Source organism: Pelophylax lessonae (assembly GCF_965119305.1).
Source record: "Pelophylax lessonae genome assembly, chromosome: 2".
Classification (NCBI taxonomy): Eukaryota; Metazoa; Chordata; class Amphibia; order Anura; family Ranidae; genus Pelophylax; species Pelophylax lessonae.
This window is the reverse complement of record NC_138769.1, coordinates 564,564,658-564,586,260: the sequence shown is the minus strand read 5'-3', so window position 1 is coordinate 564,586,260 and position 21,603 is coordinate 564,564,658. Positions and strand designations below refer to the sequence as shown.

General features: G+C 48.2%; 1 protein-coding gene across 2 annotated transcripts in view; it reads left to right on the top strand.

Moving 5' to 3' along the window:
- The window catches only part of SARNP (SAP domain containing ribonucleoprotein), a 179,355-nt gene that overhangs the window by 138,905 nt on the left and 18,847 nt on the right, over window positions 1-21,603 (top strand). For both annotated transcript variants that reach the window (XM_082247115.1, XM_082247114.1), the window contains one exon: window positions 6,142-6,225. In XM_082247115.1, the coding sequence (XP_082103241.1) occupies window positions 6,142-6,225 (84 nt within the window). The remainder of the gene's footprint in view (window positions 1-6,141; window positions 6,226-21,603) is intronic.

Here is a 21,603-nt window from a genome sequence, read left to right as displayed (position 1 = left end):
GACAAAAACAAAGTAATTTACATAGACACACTTATGGGGGCTGTCCCACTGGTCCAATACCCCCCTGCTATCAGCCATCCCAACTCAGTTTGTCTTCTGCCTAGTTAGGAGTGAGATAGGCTCTCCCTGTGCTGGGGCTACAGTCTCAGCCTTCTTTTTTTTTTTTTATGATTTTATTTCTGCAAATGCGTTTTTTTCTTTGCATTACTAGCTGTTTATTTCTCAGCTTTTAGTTAGTCACTTCAAGATGATGACGGCATTGCGGAGCTGGGAGTCGCACTGGTCGTCCTTGTATCCCAGGACAGAGGGCCTTATGGAATCCCAGCTCGCCATCGAGCGCTTAGCAGGCTATGCATTCGCCCTGGCCTCGCAAACGACCCATCCCTGTCCTCAGGGATGCAAGCCTGCAAGGTTTTTACCTCGCCTGGACGTCTCACCCACGGTTCCGTACGTTGCTAGCGTCCTACGTTTTTGGCTGACGGCACCCCCTGCCATCTGGGTTGGGAGGTTTTTCTGTCGGATCTGAGGCACCCACGCCATCGGGTACGGTAAGTACATTCTGTGTGGGGCCTTGTCTGGGGCTGGCAGTCCTGTGTGTCTGTGGTATCCCCTGATGTCTGTGCGTTTTTGGGGCTCCCTTTCTCCCGGTCCCTGCGGGGGCTCTAACTCGTTCGCGGTGTGGGTTTGTTTGTGGGGCTCCCTCTCCTATGTGACACTTATGGTGTGTGTGGAGGTGCAGACACGTGCGGCGACCGCTGCGGGGTTAAAAACCACCGGTCCGCCATTTTAGGTGTGGGCAGCATGCTGGCTTCACTGTGGGCGCTTCTGCAGCGATGTGTGTAGTGTATTTTGGCGCCTTACGGCGCCATCTTGTGTGTGGCAATGTGTTCTGCTGAGCACATGTTGGCGGCCATTTTCCCGGAGCCTCTTATTACTTTCTATGGGCAACCATGTTTCCTTAGTCTGAAGTCCTAGTTCAGCCTCCTGCTGTGTCATCACTTCCTTTTTCTGTACAGAGGAGATCGGCAGGCATGTGGTAACACTTGTGGGGTCTGTCTTTGCTGTTTTTTTTTGTGGAAATACCTCTGGCTGTCAGCTTATTCCTGTTTGGGGGTCTGCTTGCAGAATCATTCATAGCAGTGTACTGCGGGGGATCGCGGTGTGCTTAAAGGGCAAGTACCTTGTAAAAAAAAACGTTTTTTATTATGGACTCCCAGGACAGCAAATTTCCCCCAGCTTTGGTGGATGATTCAGGTTCCTCTGAATCCTCTGCTCTGACTGCCGCACTTGCGACTTTAGCGTCCAAAGTGGATCTTTTGATGACTGAACGGGATACTAGAAAAAGGCCTAGACTTTCTTTCTTCTGATTCTGAATCTGACATGGTTGCCGTAGATAGTGTGCCCCTTGAAGGGTCTTGCTCTTCTCAGTCTGAGGGGGGGCGGAGGTTGCGGGGGGGGATGATTCCCCCCTTGGGATGTCCGAGGACCGCGCAGCTATGGATGCGCTGATCATTGCCATTAAGGAAACACATTTAGAGGATGAGCCCAATCCCCCGGGAAAACGGTCCTCTTTTGGTACCCACAGATCCCGTAAGTCGGCGCAGGTATTCCCTTGCCCCGCTGAGTTCCATGAAACTGTGAATGAACAATGGCGCAACTTGAAGCGCACTTTTGTGGTGCCAAAAAAGTTTCAACTCCTCTACCCCTTTGCGTCTCCTACGGATTCGCGCTGGTCTGTGGCTCCCAAAGTGGATCACACTGTGGCCAGATTCAACAGGACCACTCTGGTACCCACCGAGGATTCTCCAGTGTTTAGGGATCCTACAGATAGGAGGCTGGAATCTCTTGCCCGACATTCTTACATGGTGGCTGGTTCCATGCTGAAACCTATTTTCGCCTCTGTCATGGTGGCTCAAGCGGTGGCAGGTTGGACCAAGGTGCTCAGACGCACCCTTGTGGCTGATTCTGCCCCCCCCCCCCCCTACTAGCTTGGAGATGGTGGACCAGATTTATCAAGGGGTCATGTATTTGTGCGATGCGGCCTTGAATGAGGCCCCATTAGCTGCGCGCTTATCTAGTGTTGCAGTACTTAATCGCCGCTTGATTTGGTTGAAAACCTGGTCGGCTGACCAGACTTCCAGGAAGACGGTGTCTGACATTCCTTATGCTGGGTCTCGTCTTTTTGGAGAATCCCTGGATGAATTGGTTAAAGGTGTCACTGGGGGCAAGAGCACTCTGTTGCCCCAGAATCATAGGGGGTAAGTTTTTCCGCGGTAAGCGGGGCCCGTCCTTTTAACCAATTCAGGGGTCCTTTCATGCCTTCAAGGCGCAGGACAAGGGGATACCTTTCAAGGGCCAGGGTGGCCAGAGAAAGCCCTGGGTGGGCAAGCCAAAAGCCGCCCAGGCTGGTACGGCGGCACAGTCCGCCACTGCCTGAAGGGGCGTCCTCACCCATTTCAGGGGTGGGGGGGACGTCTGCGTGATTTCCTCCAACCTTGGCTGCTCTGGATTCCGGACAGGTGGGTTCAGGAAATCATTCGATCCGGTTACAAGATCGAATTCCTTTCGCAACCAGGGGACACGTTCTTTCCCTCAAATCTTCATTTGACCCCAGATCGGTTGCAAGATCTTAATCGGGCGGTGCAGCATCTGCTCGTCCAGGGGGTAATAGTCCCGCTGCCGCATCGGGACAGATTTCGGGGGTTTTACTCAAATCTGTTCACTGTGCCCAGAAAGGAGGGCAAGGTGTGTCCAATTCTGGACTTAAAAGCTCTCAACCGATTTGTGCGCGTTCAAAAGTTCCACATGGAATCGCTCCGCTCGGTGGTGGCCTCCCTGAGTCCAGGAGACTTCCTGGATTCCATCGACTTGAAGGATGCGTATTTACACATCCCCATTTTCGAGGGTCATCAGAGGTACCTCCGATTCGCTATCGCGGAGGAACACTATCAGTTCGTAGCGTTGCCTTTCGGTCTTGCTTCGGCTCCAAGGGTGTTTACCAAAGTGCTGGCTCCTGTTCTGGGCCTGTTACGGGCACAGGGCATTGCGGTCTTGGGATATCTAGACGATCTCCTGTTAAGATCGAGTGCCAGTCAGAGCCTGCTGCGCGATCTGTCCACTACAGTTCAGACGCTCCAGGAGTTCGGATGGACCATCAACGTTCGGAAGTCGACTTTGTCTCCTTCGGTTCGTCTCCCGTATTTGGGGATGGTCCTGGACTCCGCCCAAGCGAAGGTGTTTCTGCCGGAGGACAAGCTCCGGAACCCTGCAGGACAAGGTGAGGTCCCTCAGGGACAACGAGTCCTCGTCACTCAGGACTTGTATGCGGTCCCTGGGATTGATGGTGTCAGCCTTTGAGGCGATACCGTTTGCACAGTTTCACACGTGATCTCTCCAGGCGGAGATACTGGCCAGATGGGACAGGCTTCAAGCCTCAGTCCTTGGACCTGAGGGTGTCTGAGTCACCAAACCAGAGTGTATCTTCTGTGGTGGCTCCAGTCCCCGGCTGTAGCCGAGGGAAAATCCTTCCGGCCGTTGTTGTGGACGGTATTTACCACAGATGCCAGCCTGTTGGGCTGGGGTGGCGTCCTGGGCAACCTGTCTGCCCAGGGCACTTGGTTGGTGGAGGAATCGTCTCTACCAATCAACATCTTGGAATTGAGAGCGATTAGGCTGTGCCTGCTCCATTGGTACGGGTGCAGGCGGACAATGCCACTGCCGTGGCTTACATCAATCACCAAGGGGGCACCAGGAGTGCCCGGGCGGCCCAGGAAGTGACCAGTATTCTGTCTTGGGCCGAGACTCGCGTCCCGGCGACTTTGGCAGTTCACATTCCAGGTGCGGAGAATTGGCAGGCCGATTATCTGAGCCGCCAGACCGTGGACCAGGGGGAATGGTCCTTGCACCCGGAGGTGTTTCAAATGCTGTGTGCGTGATGGGGATACCCGGATGTGGATCTGTTCGCGTCCCGGTTAACAACAAGGTGGGAAGGTTCGTGGCAAGGACGTGCGATCCTCTGGCAGACGCCTCGGATGCGCTGGTGGTGCCTTGGCACCGATATCGTCTGATATATGCCTTTCCCCCGATTCAGTTGTTGTCCCGGTTCCTCCGCAGGTTGGTCTCGGAACCGAAGTTGGTGATTCTGGTGGCACCGGACTGGCCGCGCCGGTCTTGGTACGCGGACATCATTCAACTGGCCGTCGAGCCTCCATGTGGCAGCTGCTGTTTAAGAGAAGATCTACTGTCTCAGGGGCCGATCTTCCATCCTGCTTTACGGTCGCTGGCTTTAACGGCGTGGCTGTTGAAAGCCAAGTCCTGAGAGACAGGGGTCTCTCATCTGAGGTCATTCCTACTTTGCTCAAGGCTAGGAAAGCCTCGTCCGGTAAGATCTATTACCGTACTTGGAAGGCTTATTTTGCCTGGTGTGAATACAGAGGCTTCCCTCCTCGTGCCTACTCGGTGGCGAGGGTGTTGGCCTTCCTACAAACTGGTGTGGATCAGCGCCTGGCGTTGACCACGATTAAGGGCCAGCTGTCTGCACTGGCCGTCCTTTTTCAGCACCCTTTGGCGTCTAACTCTTTGATTCGCACCTTTATTCAAGGTGTGCGTCACTTGGCCCCTCCTCGCAGGGCGCCTCTACCTCCTTGGGACTTGCAACGTCCTCCCTTTGAAAACATCAGGGAAATTGCCTTGCCTCTGCTGTCAAATAAGGTTGCTTTTCTAGTGGCGATCACTTCTGAAACGCAGAGTGTCCTTGTCTTGCCGCTCCCCTTACCTGGTGGTTCATAGGGTTAAGGTGGTCTTGCGACCCAACCAGTCCTTCCTTCCAAAGGTGGTTTCTGATTTTCACCTTAATGAGGACATGGTTTTGCCTTCGCTTTGTGCAAATAAACATCCTAAGGAGTTTGCCTTACATTCCTTGGATGTTGTCAGGGCGATCGGGGTTTACCTGTCGTCCACTGAATCCTTTCGGAAGTCGGATTCTCTTTTTGTCCTTCCTCGGAAGGGTATGGCTGCGTCTGCGGCGACCATTTCAAAATGGATCAGACAGACGATTGTACAGGCCTATTCGATTTAGGAAAGGGTACCACCCTTCCCTGTCAATGCGCACTCTACCAGAGCGGTGAGTGCGTCCTGGGCCTTCCGGCATCAGGCTTCGGTGGCCCAGGTGTGCAAGGCTGTGACTTGGTCGTCAGTGCACACCTTTTCAAAATTCTACAAACTTGATGTTCTGGCATCGGCAGATGCCTCTTTGGCCGCAAAGTTCTGTGTGCGGCAGTGCCTTAAGGGGGCCCTAGTTTTGCAAGTTCTGGCTGTTGGGGTTGTTTTCCCCCTTGTTTATTTGCTTTCCTGGGTGGTTGCTCCAGTTGAGCTTTTCTCTTGCCCAGAGGATACCTTCTGTTCACGTAAGGTTCCTTTCTCTGACGTGGGTGCTGCGTTGCCTTTGTGACGGTTATGTTTCCCACCCCTCATGTCTACACTGCTTTGGGACATCCCATTGGTGAAGACTGAATGAGTGGGCGGCAACTGTCAGAGGACGCAAGAGAAAACTGAATTTTTGTAAAATCTTACCGTAAAATTCCTTTCTCCGAGTCCTCTGACAGTCGCCGCCCCTCTATTTGGGGTTCTTTGGACTTTAACTGCTTGCTACCAAACTGAGTTGGGATGGCTGATAGCAGGGGGGTATTGGACCAGTGGGACAGCCCCCATAGGTGTGTCAATATAAATTACTTTGTTTTTAACAAGTTTTATGCCTAGCTTGCTCCTATGGATAAGAGGTCAATACCCATTGGTGAAGACTGAATGAGTGGGTGACGACTGTCAGGGGACTCAGAGGAATTTTACGGTAAGATTTTACAAAAATTCAGTTTTCTCATTGGTCTTATGTAATCTAATTTTCTGAAATACTGAATTTTGGGTTTTCTCTAGCTGTAAGCCATAATCGTCAAAATTAAAATAAAGAAATGCTTGAAATAGATCACTCTGTGTGTGATAAATTTTATATAATGAGTTTCACTTTAACTGAACTACTGAAATGAATTAACTTTTTGATGATATCCTATTTTTTTGCGATGCGCCTGTATACAGTATATAATATTTATTTATTGGAATATTCACCTTCACTTTTTTAAACCCATACAGACTGAAGATGATGAAAAGCTGAAGAAAAGGAAGGAACGTTTTGGTATAGTAACAAGCTCTGCATCAATTTCTGATGATGCTGAGGTATGTATGCTTAACATGTACTTGTATTTTGGTACTCTTTTCCATTCCCCCCCCCCCCCCCATGCCAACCTGATCACAAATGCGTCAAAAATTTTGTCACCAATTATGGGCACTATCCTTTATGGACACAACATTTTACAATTGTTTGACAAGTCCCTCCTATGCAACTTTTTGCTGTATTATTTATTTTTTTTTTTAAGTATTGATTTCCGTTATGACTCCTTGGTTTTCAAAATTGTCCACCAATACCTGTTACATGCATTTTGTGATCATATTTAATTAAACCTTTAACCCTTTCGCTTCCGAAACAGTTTTTGTAATTTTTTTTTTTCCCCACACATGCTTAAAAAAATAATTTAAGGCACGAAGATTACATAAAACCCCCAAAACCTTCTATATTTTCTGAAAACAGACATCCTAGAGAAAAAAAAAATTGGTAATTCTAATTTTTAATTTCACATGATATTACTGCAAACATCTAAAATATAAGATTCAAATTTCAGGTAAATACACGAAAGTTAATTTTAGGGCGCACTAACGCAATAAATTGCCAAGTTTTTGGTAAAAAAAATAAAAGATGAGGTTGCACCAAGAAAATAGAAACCAAACAATTCAAACCTTAAGTTTGTGTGCACCTGTGAAATTGTAACAAACTTCACTACCCTATATTTTTCTTTGGCGACAGTTTGAAAGGCTCCTATCGGTCCTCATTTTAGCGTTACAGAGGTGGTCTGGTGCTAAAATTACTGCGTATCACAATCTCCATTTTCATGTGTAAAAGTTGTTTGGGAGGGCAGTTTATGTGCTTGAGCATAACCTAATTGTTTTTTACAATTTAAAAAAAATAAATAAAAATTTACTCTTAAGATTTATTTATTTTCTCATGGGGGGCGAGCGAACGGGAGTGTGCAATCATGCGGTAGCGCAACTATCTGACAGGCTGGAATCTGCTTATCAGATTTACACACAATCCCAGTGTAACCCCCCTCACCCTTCCCTGTCACGACAAGGCAGTGTAAGGGTTAAAACAAGATTAGTCATTTTCTAGCAAAACAATGTCCGAATTGGGCGGCGGCTGAAGTGGTTAAATAAAACATAGGGAAATGTGTACCTATTGCATAGACTGGATACATTTTTTTTTTCTTATTCTGTCCCAGACATACCCTTTAAGCCATTGTGTTCAAAATATTGAACACTATACATTTCTACTGACATGTGAGCTTTAAATTTCTCCCATGTACTAGATCTCATGTGGCTAGTGACGGCTTTTGCACAGTGCTAAATCACGATGTGTAGCAGGTGCCAGGTTGAGTGCATCACCTCATTCAAGTATTCTAAGAAGCTAAAATGAATTCAGCAGGTGTTATTTTCACTTCACCAAATCCTTGTTTTATAAATCTGATTACATGTTTTTATAGTTTAGTAAGTTCCTAGTGTTGAATTTCTAAAGCCAATTTGTAAACTTGTATGTCGCACAAATATATTTTGAGGCACTACATGGTTTCCTTAATACTTTGTTGCCTTGCACGGGCAGTAAAAACACAGCTGGAAGTAGATGATGTGTTTGTAATGTAACTCATGCAGTGGCTTGTAAAACTGGAATGTGAGGTCAAATATGCAAACTTGCTGGATTCTGGTTACCTTGCTAAAAAATGTGAGGGCTTCTGTCAGAAGTGTGAACTCTATGCCACAGAGACCAGGAGCCCTCCTAACAGCCTCCGATGGGGGAAGGCTGGCCAATTAGTCCTTATCGTGGGTCAAAGGGCACCTAAGTGGGAGCTGCTAAGAGTGGGGGAAGTGAGAACAGGAAGCAGTGTCCATAAAGCGCTGTATGCCAGCTGTGTAATACTTTATTGAGCTTCTTTACTGCAGCTTTCACATGGTCTATAATAATTAATGAAGTGGTGGCATTTTTTTTATTCTGTATAATTAAATCTCTCCAGAGTGGACTTTCACTACTTGGGTATCTGATATACTGTACACTCTATTTTATTTTGTTATAAAATTGGAGTGCAGGCAAACTTTTCTACTTTTTTAGTGAATGAACTGGAGCCTTTTTGCATCAGTTCCTGCTTGAGTGGAGTTTACGTTCTCTACCAAACTCTTAAAAGGGCTCACAATTAAAGTAGTTTGTAAACGATCAGCTTGTAAAACAACCCATTCAGTTTAAAATTATTATATAAAGGATTTATGTAGCGCCGACAGTTTACGCAGCGCTTTACAACTTGAATGGAAATGAAAGGTAATACATTTTTGTATAGATATAAAAAAACATTATAAATACCTTTTTTTTTTTTTTTTCCATTTTATTTATTTTGATGTTTTTTTTATAAATGATTACATTCCGCCAGTACTTATGCAGCTGAGAACAGAGGGGAGGAGAGGAAGCAGCACACCGAGCTTGCCAGTGAGTGGCTGTGCAATGGAGGATTGTCAGGACAAGTCTGATTGGAGGAGAGTACACTGATTTCCCAGCATAGCTAGAGAGCTAACCACGATGTGCTCTCCTACTTAGTGTGGTCAGTTTTTAATAGGAAAGCAGAGGGACTGGCATGAACCCCAGGGATTTCACATAAAGAAAGCAAATCAAAGAGCACAGGATACTTTCTCATACAAGTACATGGTACAGCAGGTACATATCTGGAATTTGAAGTGTTGGGGTAACAGTTGCTTTAAGGTGGCCATAGACATGGCTCCCACCTAGAAAATGGTGTCCTGTAAACTAATCCACAACAGCACTTGCTGTTATCTTTTTTTCTCTCGATCATACATTGACGGACGTAGTCTCTGATGCTTATCAGTAGGGTTATACTGCCCCCAGCAGGAGTAGGACACTAGTCAGAAAAAAAGTTCTGGCTTCGCCTATGAGCAGTCCCAGAGGGTACACTCTCTCTCATCCTGCATAGGATGTCAGTTTTAATCTGTCTAGTCAGGAGTAAGGACCTAGTTCCCTGCTGGGATCTCTATTCCTGGCAAAGTTTTTTTTTTTTTTTTTTTTTTTCCTAGATAATTTTTTTTTTTTTTTTTTTACTTGACTTTTCTCCGGATTTTTTTCCTGTAAGATCTACACGCAACTATGCCCGATCTGTGCGACAGGCTGGATGTATAGATCCAGTGGTCACCCCCAGGCGGCAAACAAGTGCGCACAAACCTTAGCTCCACGCTGGGTCAGCCGCAACATAGTCCCTCTGGACAGGGACTGGCCCCATGAGTTAAACGTCTCGCCAGGTCGCACACGACCGGGTCTAGGCCCGAGTCGCAGCGTTCCTATTTGGCCAACAGCCCCCCCTCACTTCAGCGGAGAGGGGTTCTGTCAGGAGATGGCACCCGCCTGTTCCGGTATGGTGAGTAAATGTCCCCCCCCACCTCTTCCCCTGGCGGATTTTGGGGTGGATGCGCGCCCTTCCCCGAGGTCGGTCAGACCCTCACAATCCCAGGTTCCCCTCTGTCTTGTCACGCACCCCCACCTACCTAACCCTCCCACTGCTGGGGGCTATTGGGCCTACTCCTGGGGGCTGGGACCATGCGGCAGGCTGCATGTGGGGGCTGGGGGGGTGGTCTCTACCTGTCACTTTAGGACCCACCTTCCAATCAATCCTGTTCTGGTGTCTGGGGGGTCCCCACGAGGGTCCTCAGTTGCTCTGCAGGCTGCCATTTTCTTGTAGTCCTGTGCTGAGGAGGTCGGTGGCCATCTTGGTGCACCCGGCATGACCATTTTGCGGTGGCTTTTTCTAATAAGAATCAGGATGGGAGTTCCCGGAGGCTGTTCTTGTGGGCGGAGCCCCTCCCTATACCCTGGGCTGCTCTTCAGATCCTACCCTCTTGGATCAAGATTGCTGCTTACATTTGCTGTGCAGTCGTTCTGGGCCTCCTAGAGCATCTTTGATACAGTGAGCCTGGGAGTCTCTCTCTGGGTGGCGCTGTGGAATGCCTTTTTTTTAAAAAGAGTCCCTTTTTTCAAATTTGGCTGACAGGTTCCCCTGGTGCAACATTGACCCTACAGATTATCTGACCCCCTCAAGGAGGCCACAGGGCCTTCCTCACCCCAGCTGTCTACAGATGCCATTTCGGCGGTCCTGGAATCGTTTGTGTCCCAGATAGAGGTTGCCTTTAAAGGGCGAGGTGCTAAGGAACATGTGCTAAGGAACATGTCAATTTACGCAGCGCTTTACATATACATTACATTTTCACATCAGTCCCTGCCCTCAAGGAGCGTACAATCTAAGGTACATCCTCCGCCTACTCCTGCCTCATCTGATGTCTCAGATTCTGAGTCTGACTCAGCCACCGCAGACATGGGCCTCCCTGCCGGGTCCACTACCTCTCGCCCTTTCTCCTCTGACAGTGAGGATGACATTTCTACCTCCACTGCCACGCAAGATAAGGCGCTGGGGGACGCACTGGTTGTATCTGTGCGTGAGACCCTGGAAATTGGAGGAGGCAGCTGGGGCGCGGGTTACGTTTGGCACTCACAAGCCACCCAGAGCGGCAAAGGTTTTTTTTTCTTCCCCTTTCCCGTGTATTTTGACAACATGCTCAAAAAAGAATGGGACCATCCAAAGCGTTGCCCTGGGGTGCCTTAGCTAATTGCTAGAATCTACCCTTTTGAGGAGTCCCTGATAAAGAAGTGGACTGTTCCACCTACGGTGGACCCTCCGGTCTCAAGACTGATTAAGGCTACCTTTATCCCAGTGGAGGATTCCCCATCCTTTAAGGATCCGGAGGATAGGAAGGCGGAGGCTGTGGCTCGCAATATGTACTCCCTTGCGGTGTCTGCTCTGAGACTGGTGTTTACGGTTGCCCTTGTCATGCAAACAATGACTGAATGGGCTGAGTTACTATGCTGTGACCTGGAGGGGAAACAAGTTCCCTCTGCCTTTGAGGAGCTGTTGGACCTGCTGGTGCAGGGGCTGCAATTTGTTTGCAATGCCGTGCTGGACACTGCTCCCATATTGGACTGACTGTTGGTTTCGTCAGTGGTCCTTCGGCGTATAATTTGGCTGAAGTGCTGGTCTGCGGATCAGACTTCAAAGAAGGCCTTGACTGATTTGCCTTTTCAAGGAGATTGCCTGTTTGGCGCTACCCTGGATGACATCATTAATGGTCTCGCAGGGGGGGAGAGTACCTTCTTCCACTGGCTAACGAGGATAAGGACCCACATCGCAGACGGGGTCCCTCCTTTTTTCGCACACAGTTTTTTTTTTCATCCCTCAGGGTCAGTTGATAAGGCAAAGCCCTTCAAGTCTCCCTTGGGCGGTTTCAAGCAACCACAGGGGGTACTGGTCTGGCAAACAAAAGTCTGGTTTCTCCAGACCTGCGGACAAGATCTCCTCGGCCTGAAGGTGCGCCCTCACCTGTATCTGGGGTGGGGGGACATCCTTTGCCAGTTCCCGGACCTGTGTCTATCCCGGATACCAGACAAATTGGTTCAAGAGGTCCTATGGTCCGGTTACAAGATCGAGTTTAGATCCGTCCCTCCAATAAGGTTTTTCCCTTCCAATGTGCGACTGTCCCCGGATCGCTTGCTGACGCTCTCTGGGGCAGTTCAGGACCTGGTTCAACATGGGGTAATAGTTCCGGTTCCGTGTGCGGAACATTTTCAGGACTTTTATTCAAACCGGTTCACGGTTCCCAGGAAGGAAGGCAAGGTGCGTCCGATCCTGGACCTGAAAGCACCAAATTGCTTTGTGCGAGTTCAAAAATCCAAAATGGAATCGGTTCGCACAGTGGTAGCCTCCATAGACATAAAAGATGCCTACCTTCACATCCCAATCTGTGCAGGACATCAACGGTCTCTCCGTTTTGCAGTGGGAGAGGATCACTATCCGTTTGTGGCTTTGCCCTTTGGTCTCACCTCTGCTCCTCGGGTCTTCACAAAGGTGTTGGCTCCGATCCTGGAGCTGTTGAGGCAGTGGGGAATATCGGTCCTGGATTACCTGAACAATCTTCTCTGTGTGGAGTCTCCTACGGTGCTGGAAACGCATTTGGAAATCGCCATGAGAATTCTGGAGGAGTTTGGGCGAATTCTGAACCTTCAGAAGTCGTCCCTGGTCCCTTCCATGAGACTGGACTACCTGGGCCTGACTTTGGACTCGCCCTCAGCCAGGGTGTTTCTTCCTCCAGAAAAACTCCAGAAAACACCAGACTGCGGTTCAGCTGTTGCTGTCTAGCAAATGGTCATCCCTTCAGACCTATATGAGAGTTCTGGGACTAATGGTGTTATCCTCGGAGGCGGTCCCTTTTTGCTCAATTACACCCGAGCATCCACCAGAAGGAAATCCTTGTCAAATGGAACAAGAATACAAATTCCCTGGACATTCAAATCAAGCTGAGCCGGGTGACCAAGGAGTCCCTGATCTGGTGGCTTTGGTCCCCGATGCTCAAGCAAGGAAAATCCTTCCTCCCTATATATTGGACAATTGTCACCACGGGTGCAAGTCTGTCCGGGTGGGGGGGGGGGGGGGAGTTCTCGGCAGGTTATCTGCTCAGGGAGTCTGATCCCTGGAGGAATCCAGGTTACCGATCAATGTTCTGGAGCCGTGAGCAATCCGGCTTTGCCTAGTCCACTGGACCGAGTACCTGAAGGGTTGCCCAGTGCACATTCCATTTAACAGTGCCACGGACCGTGGCTTATGTCAATCACCAAGGGGGCACCAAAAGTGTCCCCTCTGCCTTGAAAGTGGCAGGCATCCTTCCTTGGGCGGAACGCATTTGTTATTTGTTCCAGCTCTCTCCGCTGTTCACATTCCAGGAGTGGAAAATTGGCAGCCAGCTTACCTCAGTAGACAGGCCTTGGATTGGATGCAGGGCAAAGGTCCCTTCATACGGAGATGTTCCAGCAGTTGTGCCCTTGTTGGGGCACTCCAGATGTTCGCGTCTCGGGTCAACAGAAAAGTACAGAGGTTTGTGGCCCGCTCACGGGACCCTCCGGCAGATGCCGCAGACGCACTGGTGGTCTGGTGGGGTCAATATCCGCTGATGTATGCCTTTCCTCCTCTCAAGTTGCTGCCAAGACTTCTTTGCAGGATCGAGGCGGAAGGGATTCCGGTCATTCTTGTGGCTCCAGACTGCCCTCGCCAAGCTTGGTACACCGACCTGGTCAAGCTAGTCGCAGACGCTCCTTGGAGACTTCCTCTCAGGGAGGATTTACTGTCTCAAGGGCCAAACTTCCATCCTTTTTTTCGGTCGCTGGCTTTGACAGCTTGGCTGTTGAAAGCCAGGTGCTGTAGGACAGGGGATTGTCTGTCTGCTTCAGTGATTCCCACTTTGCTTACAGTGAGGAAAGTGACTTCTAGGAAGATTTATCATCGTATGTGGAAGTCGTATATTGTGTGGTGTGAGTCTCTTGGGGCTCTCACTCGGTGGCTCGGATATTGGCTTTCCTTCAACGGGGAGTTGATCAAAAGTTGGCCTTGAGTACTATCAAGGTTAAGTTTCAGCCTTGGCAATTTTTTTCCAAAGGCTGTTGGCCACCCATTCCCTGGTGTGTAACTTCATCCAGGGGGTGCGACACTTGGTACCTCCGGTGTGACCTCCGTTGCCACCTTAATTTGGGGCTGTTGGTTCTTCAGAAATCTCCTTTTGAAAGTGTTCAGGAGATTCCCCTGCCTGCCTTATCCCAGAAGGTGGCCTTCTTAGTGGCTATTACTTCTGCGCGTAGGGTGGCGGCGTTTTCCTGTCGTTCTCCCTATCTGGTGGTTCACAGGGTTAAAGTGGTCCTTCGTCCGGGTCTGTCCTTCCTCCCGAAGGTGGTTTCCAGTTTTCACTTAAATGAGGACGTCGTGTTACCCTCTGTGTCCTTAGCCAAAACATTCTAGGGAATTTGCATACTTTGGATGTAGTTCGGGCAATTAGGGTGTACTTGGCGACTACTGAGTCTTTTTCGAAAGTCAGATTCGCTCTTTGTACTCACGGATCGTCCAAAGAAAGGTCTGCCTGCATCTGCTGCGACTATTTCCAGATGGATCAGACAGACAGTTGTGCAGGCTTATTCAATTAAGGGTCAGGTTCCATCTTTCCCTGTTAAGGCGCAGTCTACTCGGGGGCGCTTAGTGCTTCCTGGGCTTTTCACCATCAGCCATCTGTGGTTCAGGTTTGCAAGGCTGCTACCTGGTCATCTGTTCACACCTTTACCAAATTTTATAAGGTGAATGTGCTGGCATCTGCTGATGCCTCTTTTGGCCACAAAGTGTTGCAGGCTGCTGTTTAGGGGGGCTTTTTGGCCTTCCTTGAGGGTGTTTACTGTTTGTTTCAGGTGGGCCTCATCTTGTTTTTCTAAAGAGTCCTATGTTGCCTGGTTAGCTGTGTTTAGCCTTGGGGACTTCATTTTCTGCTGTTCCCACCCCTCATTTTATGGCACTGCTTTTGGGACGTCCCTACTGATATGCATCAGAGCCTGCGTCCGTCAATGAAAAAAAGGAAAGGATTTTACTTACCGTAAAATCCTTTTCTCTTAAGTTCATTGACGGACGCAGTACCCGCCCTTCTATTTTGAGTTGGGTTAGTATTACTTCTCTGACACTACTTTGATAGAAAATGGACATCCTATGCAGGAAGAGAGAGGTTGTACCCTCAGGGACTGCTCATAGGTGTAGCCAGAACATTTTTTCTGTCTGGTGTCATACTCCTGTAGGGGGGCAGTGCGTACGTCAATGAACTTAAGAGAAAAGGATTTTACGATAAGTCAAAAATCCAGTTTTTTTTTTTTTTTTCCTTACAGATAGTATACAGAGATATAGTAAGGGGCCCCTTACCTTATGCATGTAGAAGAGGGAGTGGGAGTGTATGGTTTCCAACATGTCTGTCAATCTCTGCACATGATCATTATTGGGTTTTATTCTGATTATTTTTAGGCTGTTTTAACACTGCTTCATAGCAAAAATGAGGTAGACGCCACCCCATTAGCACAGAACAAATGTACATGCAGTTTCATAGGATGTATGGCTCTGCAATTTTTTATATAATATATCCTCCTAAGTGTGCACTGCAATTGTATTAACCACTTACCTTTTTGGGCACTTTAACCCCCTTTCTGCCATGCCAATTTTCAGATTTTAGTACGGTCACCCTTTGAATAATTGCGCGGTCATGCAACACTGCACCCAAACAAAATTATTTATATCACTTTTTTTTGAGACCGCTTTTTTTTTTTTTTTTTTTTTTTTGTGGTATTTTATCACCACTGTGGGTTTTTTGTCTTGTTTTTGTTTGTTTTTTGCTAGACAAAGGAAAAAAGACCAAGAATTTTCACGGGGGGATAAAAAATTTGCACAGGTGATCAAATACCACCAACAGAAAGCTCTATTGTGGGAAAAAAAGGTCATCAATTTTATTTGTGAACGGCATTGCACAACTGCGCAATTGTCCGTCAAAGTAATGTAGTGCGGAATCGCAAAATATGGCCTCGTCATTAAGGGGGAAAATCATCCGGTCCAGAAGTGGTTAAATGAACAGGTCTAACCAGGTGTCAAACTTAGAGCATGATTAAACTTTGCAAAGAAACCTCTGCTTATAATAGAAGGTAATTGAGACAGTATTTGCTCATCTACTGACAGTCACTGTTGGGTGTCAAAGAAGCAGGTCCAGATTGGCATAGCAGGACACTTCAGCCTTAATGGCACATGATTTGCCTGTAAAAGTCAAGCCATGCATTGTCCAATTATATGGCAGCAATGCTAAAAATGTATGAGCAACACTTGTACGGGTTACCAAACGAAGGCCCCTTTTACAGGGATCAGTTTTTCTTCTGTTTTTGCTTTACCAAAAGTGGAAGAAGAAATTCATGGCCATTAAATACTATGGAGCTTTTCACACCTTCATGCTGCATGTTTGGTGAGGAAAAAGAAAAAAAAGCACCTCCCCATTCAAATTAATAGAAATTGCTTCAAATGTGGCAAAAATGTACCAAAAACAAACCCATAGCTGCGTTTTTTTTTTTTTTTTTTGTCACGTCCTTTTCAAAGATTTAAAATGTACCGGAAACGCAGCAAAAACACATGCTTTGTATCAAAGCAGTGTGAAAGTAGCTTTCTCTGTCGCTCATTGACAGACGTAGTCCTCGTTGATTAATAACAACTCGGGTTATGCTGCCCTCTACAGGAGTAGGACTAGACAGGAAAGAAAACGTTCTGGCCACACCCTAGGGGCAGTCCCAGAGGGTATATCCTCTCACTTCCTGCTACAGCAAATCAGTTTTTTTCTGTCTAGTTAGGAGTAAGGACCTAGATACCTTGCTGGGATCTTCGGTCCTGGCAGGATTTTGTTCTTAGAAGATTTTTAGACCGCTTTTTTTCTCCAGTGTTCCTGTGAGATCTTCAAGCAAGAAAGCTGGAACTGGGCGACGGGCTGGATGTTGAGATCCAGTGGTCACCCCAGTTCAGCCTACGAGCGCGTGCAGGCCATAGCTCCGCGCTGGGTCGGCCGCGACATAGTCCCACTGGACGGGGACTGACCCTGCGAGTTAAACGTCTCGCTGAAACGCCAATGACCATGAGTCACGGTGTCCGTATTGGTCGACAGCCCTCCTACCCCGGTGGAGAGGGGTACTGTCAGGAGTTGGCGCCCGCCTGGTTCCAGTATGGTGAGTAGTATGTTCCCCCTTTTCCCCCTGACGGGTTTTGTGGTGAACGCGGGCCCCTCTCTGAAATGGTAAGGATGGGTCTCCCCTCTATCCTATAACGTGTCACAGATCCCCCTATTTGAGTGTGATTTTTGTAAACAAGTAACCAGGAGGCTTGGTTTGGGAGCTGACAATCTAATGTCATTTAAAAACTGTGAAGATGACTGAAGTCAGTGGCAGTACTAGAATATTACTGTGGTAGCATAAGGTATCCTACCTGTCAGAGGTGTTCACTGGGCGATGTCTATGCATGTATAACCGCAGTCCAGATCGCATTCCTCCAGCAAGGGCAGGCACGGACCGCATGCGGCCCACCAGAGTCCGGTACCGCCGTCCAGGCTGATCACCATCCAGGGTGAAGTTTGGGGGGCCGATGCACTCCCACAGGCCGCTAGGCCGTATACAGCATCCCGCAGGCCGCTGCTAAGCCGCCGTTATCCTAACAGGCCGCCGCCATTTTCTTGCAGAGCACACGAGGCTGCCATATTGGCGTAGCCTCGTGTCTCCAACATGGGGGCGGCCATGTTTGAGGTGACCAAACACCTCATGGAGCCAGGGGGAGGCGCCGGTAGGCGTGTTAAGGGGCGGAGCCGCCTCCTTTACCCAGGAAATAGGGCCAAAGACTTCCTGTCTGTAACAGGACAGCACTGAGCAAGCTGATAACTTCTGTGCATCAGGGATGAGCCTTGGGGTCTCTCTCTCTCTCTGTGGGGTCCAAAAAGGCAGGTAACACTGAGGGGCGCTGTTGCGACTGGGGGACACAAAAAAAAAAAAAAAAGTTTTTTACTTTGTCATTTTTTGTCGCTGGCAAGTGTCTTGTATAATCATTGACCCTGCCACATAGGTATCCCCACCTGATCCCCTCAAGGTGGCCGCAGGACCCTCCAGTACCCCACTTGTATTTAATGCATTATCGGCAGTTTTGGAGTCTTTGGTATCCCGGGAGGAGGTGGCCTGTCAGGGACGGGGGTCAAGAAGCGACCCCCGCCTACCCCTATTGTTTATCTGATACTTCAGATACGGATTCGGAGCTGGTCAATGCAGCTGCAGGTCCCTCTTATGGGGCTGTTGTCTCAGGTAATGTCTCCTCAGCAGTGAGGAGAACGTTTCTGCCTCCGCCATAGCACAAGAGTGGTGGATGCACTAGTTGTGTCCGTCCGGGAAACCTTTGGTCTTGAGGTTATACCGGCAGAGGTAGCTGAGACTGAAATTCCTTTTTGGTACTTGTTAGCCTACCAAAAGGGCGAAGGATTTTCCTTTACCCAAATGGGGTCGTTTTGAAACGAACCCCTGTTATTTCCTAACGCATGGCTAGGCGCTATCCGTTTGAGGAATCCCTCTTTAAAGGATAGACGGTACCACCTGCTGTCTTGCCACAGACTGTTAGGTTAAAGAGGACCTCGTAGCCAACGAGGACCTTCCCTTTCTGCTCATAAGGAGTTGTTCGTTCCGCGAGGGCGGGCGATAAGGCGAAACCCTCCAAAGCCCCTTCAGAGGGTTTCAAAGGGCGCTGGTCGGCTAAACAAAAAGTCCGGCTCAGCCAAGCCTGAAAAATACAGCCTGATGCGCCCCTACCCATCTCTGGAGTGGGGGGGACGTCTTCACCGGTTTCCGGATCCATGGCTTGCCGGAACCCCAGACTAAGGGGTTCGCGAGGTCATACGGTCAGGATACAGGATCGAGTTTCGATCACTTCCACCGGTGCGATTCTTCCCTGCTAACATTTAACGGTTTCAGAGGTTCTATTCGAACCTGTTCACAATGCCCAGGAAAGAGGGCAAGGTGCGTCCAATTTCTGGACTTGGGGAAAAATAGAGTCCATCCGAACAGTGGTGGCCTCTCTGCATCAGGGGGATTCCTGGCGTCCATAGACATTTAGGATGCCTATCTTTATATCCCCATCATCGCAGGACATCAGCGTTTTTCTTCGCTTTCCCACATCCCTGATTCCCACCAGGAGACTGAACTATCTGGGCCTAAGGTTGGATACATCCTGGGCAAGAGGTTTTTTCCTTGCGGAGAAACTCCAGAAGGTTCAGTCAATGATTCGGATGTTGCTGTCCGTCAATTGGCTGGGACGGATGGTGGCCTTCTTAGAGGCAGTACCGTATACCCAGTCTCATACCCGAATTCTCCTGAAAGAGATTCTTTTCTTATGGAATCAGAATTCCGATTTCCTGGACAATCGGATCCGGTTGGGCGAGCGGACCAGGGAGCCTCTGATGCTCAACCAGGGGAAGTCATTCCTTCCGATAGTATCCAGGTTACCAATAGGGTATCGGAACTGAGAGCGATCAGATTTTGTCTGATTTACTGGACCGAGCAGCTCTAGAGCAGCCTGATTCGGATCCAATCGACTGCGGGAACTTCTTCGCAGGATAGAGGTGGAGGGAATTCCAGTTATTCTGGAAATTCCGGACTGACCTCGTCAAGCCTGGTACGCCGACTTGGTGAGGCTAGTCGCAGACGCTCCTTGGAGACTTCCTCTCAGGGAGGATTTGCGGTCTCAGGGACCGATCTTCCATCTTGCTTTACAATCGCTGGCTTAATGGCCTGGCCATTGAGACCCAGGTACTGAAGGACAAGGGAGTGTCAGCTTCAGTTATTCCTACCTCTAGTTAAAGCAAGGAAAGCGACTTCCAGCACATGGAAGTCTTATATTTGCGTGGTGTGAATCTCTTGGATTTCCCCCACATACCTATTTGGTGATCCGAATCTTGGTCTTTCTGCAACAAGGGGTTGAGCAGAAATTGTCCTTGAGCACCATCAATGGTCAGGTTTCAGCGTTAGCAATCTTCTTTCAGAAACCTTTGGCTAATCATTCCTTGGTGCGGAATTTCATCCAAGGGGTGCGACATCTGGCTCTGCCAGTGCGTGCACCCTTACCGCCTGGGATCTTAATTTAGTGTTGTCAGTTCTTCAGAAACTTCTCTTTGAAGATATTAGGGAGATTCCCTTGCTTACATTATCCCAGAAGGTGGCCTTCTTGGTGGCCATTACTTCTGCACGCAGGGTGTCAGAACTGGCCGCATTATCTTATCGTTCCCCATTTCTGGTGGTTCATAGGGATAAGGTGGTTCTTCTTCCGAATCCATCCTTCCTTCCTAAAGTGGTTTTCAGAGTTTTCATCTGAATAAAAATATTGTGTTACCTTCCCCGTGTCCTAAGACTAGCCATCCTTGGGAGTTGCATTACACTCCTTGGATGGGGTTCAGAAGGATACACTTGACTACTACGAACTTGTTTTCGTAAGACGGACTCACTTTTTGTGATCACGGATAGCCCTTGAAGGGGGTTGCCTGTGTCTGCCGCAACCATATCTAGATGGATCAGTCAGACGGTGGTACAGGCTTATTCTATTATGGGTCGGAAGCCTCCGTTCCCTGTTAAGGCGCACTCTACTCGGGCGCCTAGTGTCTCCTGGGTCTTCCGCCATCAGGCGTCAGCGATCCAGGTTTTCGAGGCGATGACTTTATCGTCGGTTCATACCTTTACAACATTTTATAAAGTTGATGTGATGGCATCGGCGGATGCCTCTTTTGGCCACAAGGTTCTGCAGGCCGCAATCTGAGGAGACTGTTGGTCTACCTCAAGGGTTTGTTGGGTGTTTCACTTAGGTCTCATCTTTTTGCTCGATGAGTCCTTGATGCTTCTGGTTGGCTCCGGTTGGGCCTTCTGGATTTTGATTTCTGTCATCCCACCCCTCATTTGTGGTACTGCTTTGGGACGTCCCGAGTTGTTATTAATCAACGAGGACTACGTCTGTCAATGAGCGACAGAGAAAAATGGATTTTTGTAAAATCTTACCGTAAAATCCTTTTCTCTTAAGCTCATTGACAGACGTAGTACCCGCCCCTCTGTTTTGAGTTGGGTTGGGTTAAATTCTCTAAACACTGCTTTGTGACATAACTGTTTTGCTGTAGCAGGAAGTGAGAGGATATACCCTCTGGGACTGCCCCTAGGGTGTGGCCAGAACGTTTTCTTTCCTGTCTAGTCCTACTCCTGTAGAGGGCAGCATAACCCGAGTTGTTATTAATCAACGAGGACTACGTCTGTCAATGAGCTTAAGAGAAAAGGATTTTACGGTAAGATTTTACAAAAATCCATTTTTAGTCATTGGACATGGGACTTCTATGCACTTGCTTCTGCTGCAAACTGAGGCACAGTCCTGCATGTCTACAGAATTAGTTTACTTTAACCACTTTACCACCGGAGGATTTTGCTGTCTTACGTCCAGGCCACTTTTTGCGATTCGGCACTGTGCGACGTTTAACTGACAATTGCGCGGTCATGCAACGCTGTAGCCAAACGAAATTTACGTCCTTTTTTCCCCACAAACAGAGCTTTCTTTTGGTGGTATTTGATCACCTGTGCGATTTTTTTATTTTTTGCGATATTAATAAAAATAAGCGACAATTTTGAAAAAATAACTATTTTTCTACTTTGAAAGTTAACAAAAAATCCAATATATTCAATTTTTGTCATATATTTAGGCCAAAATGTATTTAGCTTACATGTCTTTGACAAAAAAATTCTCAATGAGTGTATTTTTAACCGCTTTAAGACCAGAAGATTTTACCCCATTCCTGACCAGGCCATATTTTGCGATTCGGCACTGCGTTACTTTAACGGACAATTGCGTGGTCGTGCGATGCTGTACCCAAATCAAATTTGTCATTTTTTTTCCCCACAAATAGAGCTTTCCTTTGGTGGTATTTGATCACCTGTGCGATTTTTACTTTTTGCGCTCTAAACCAAAA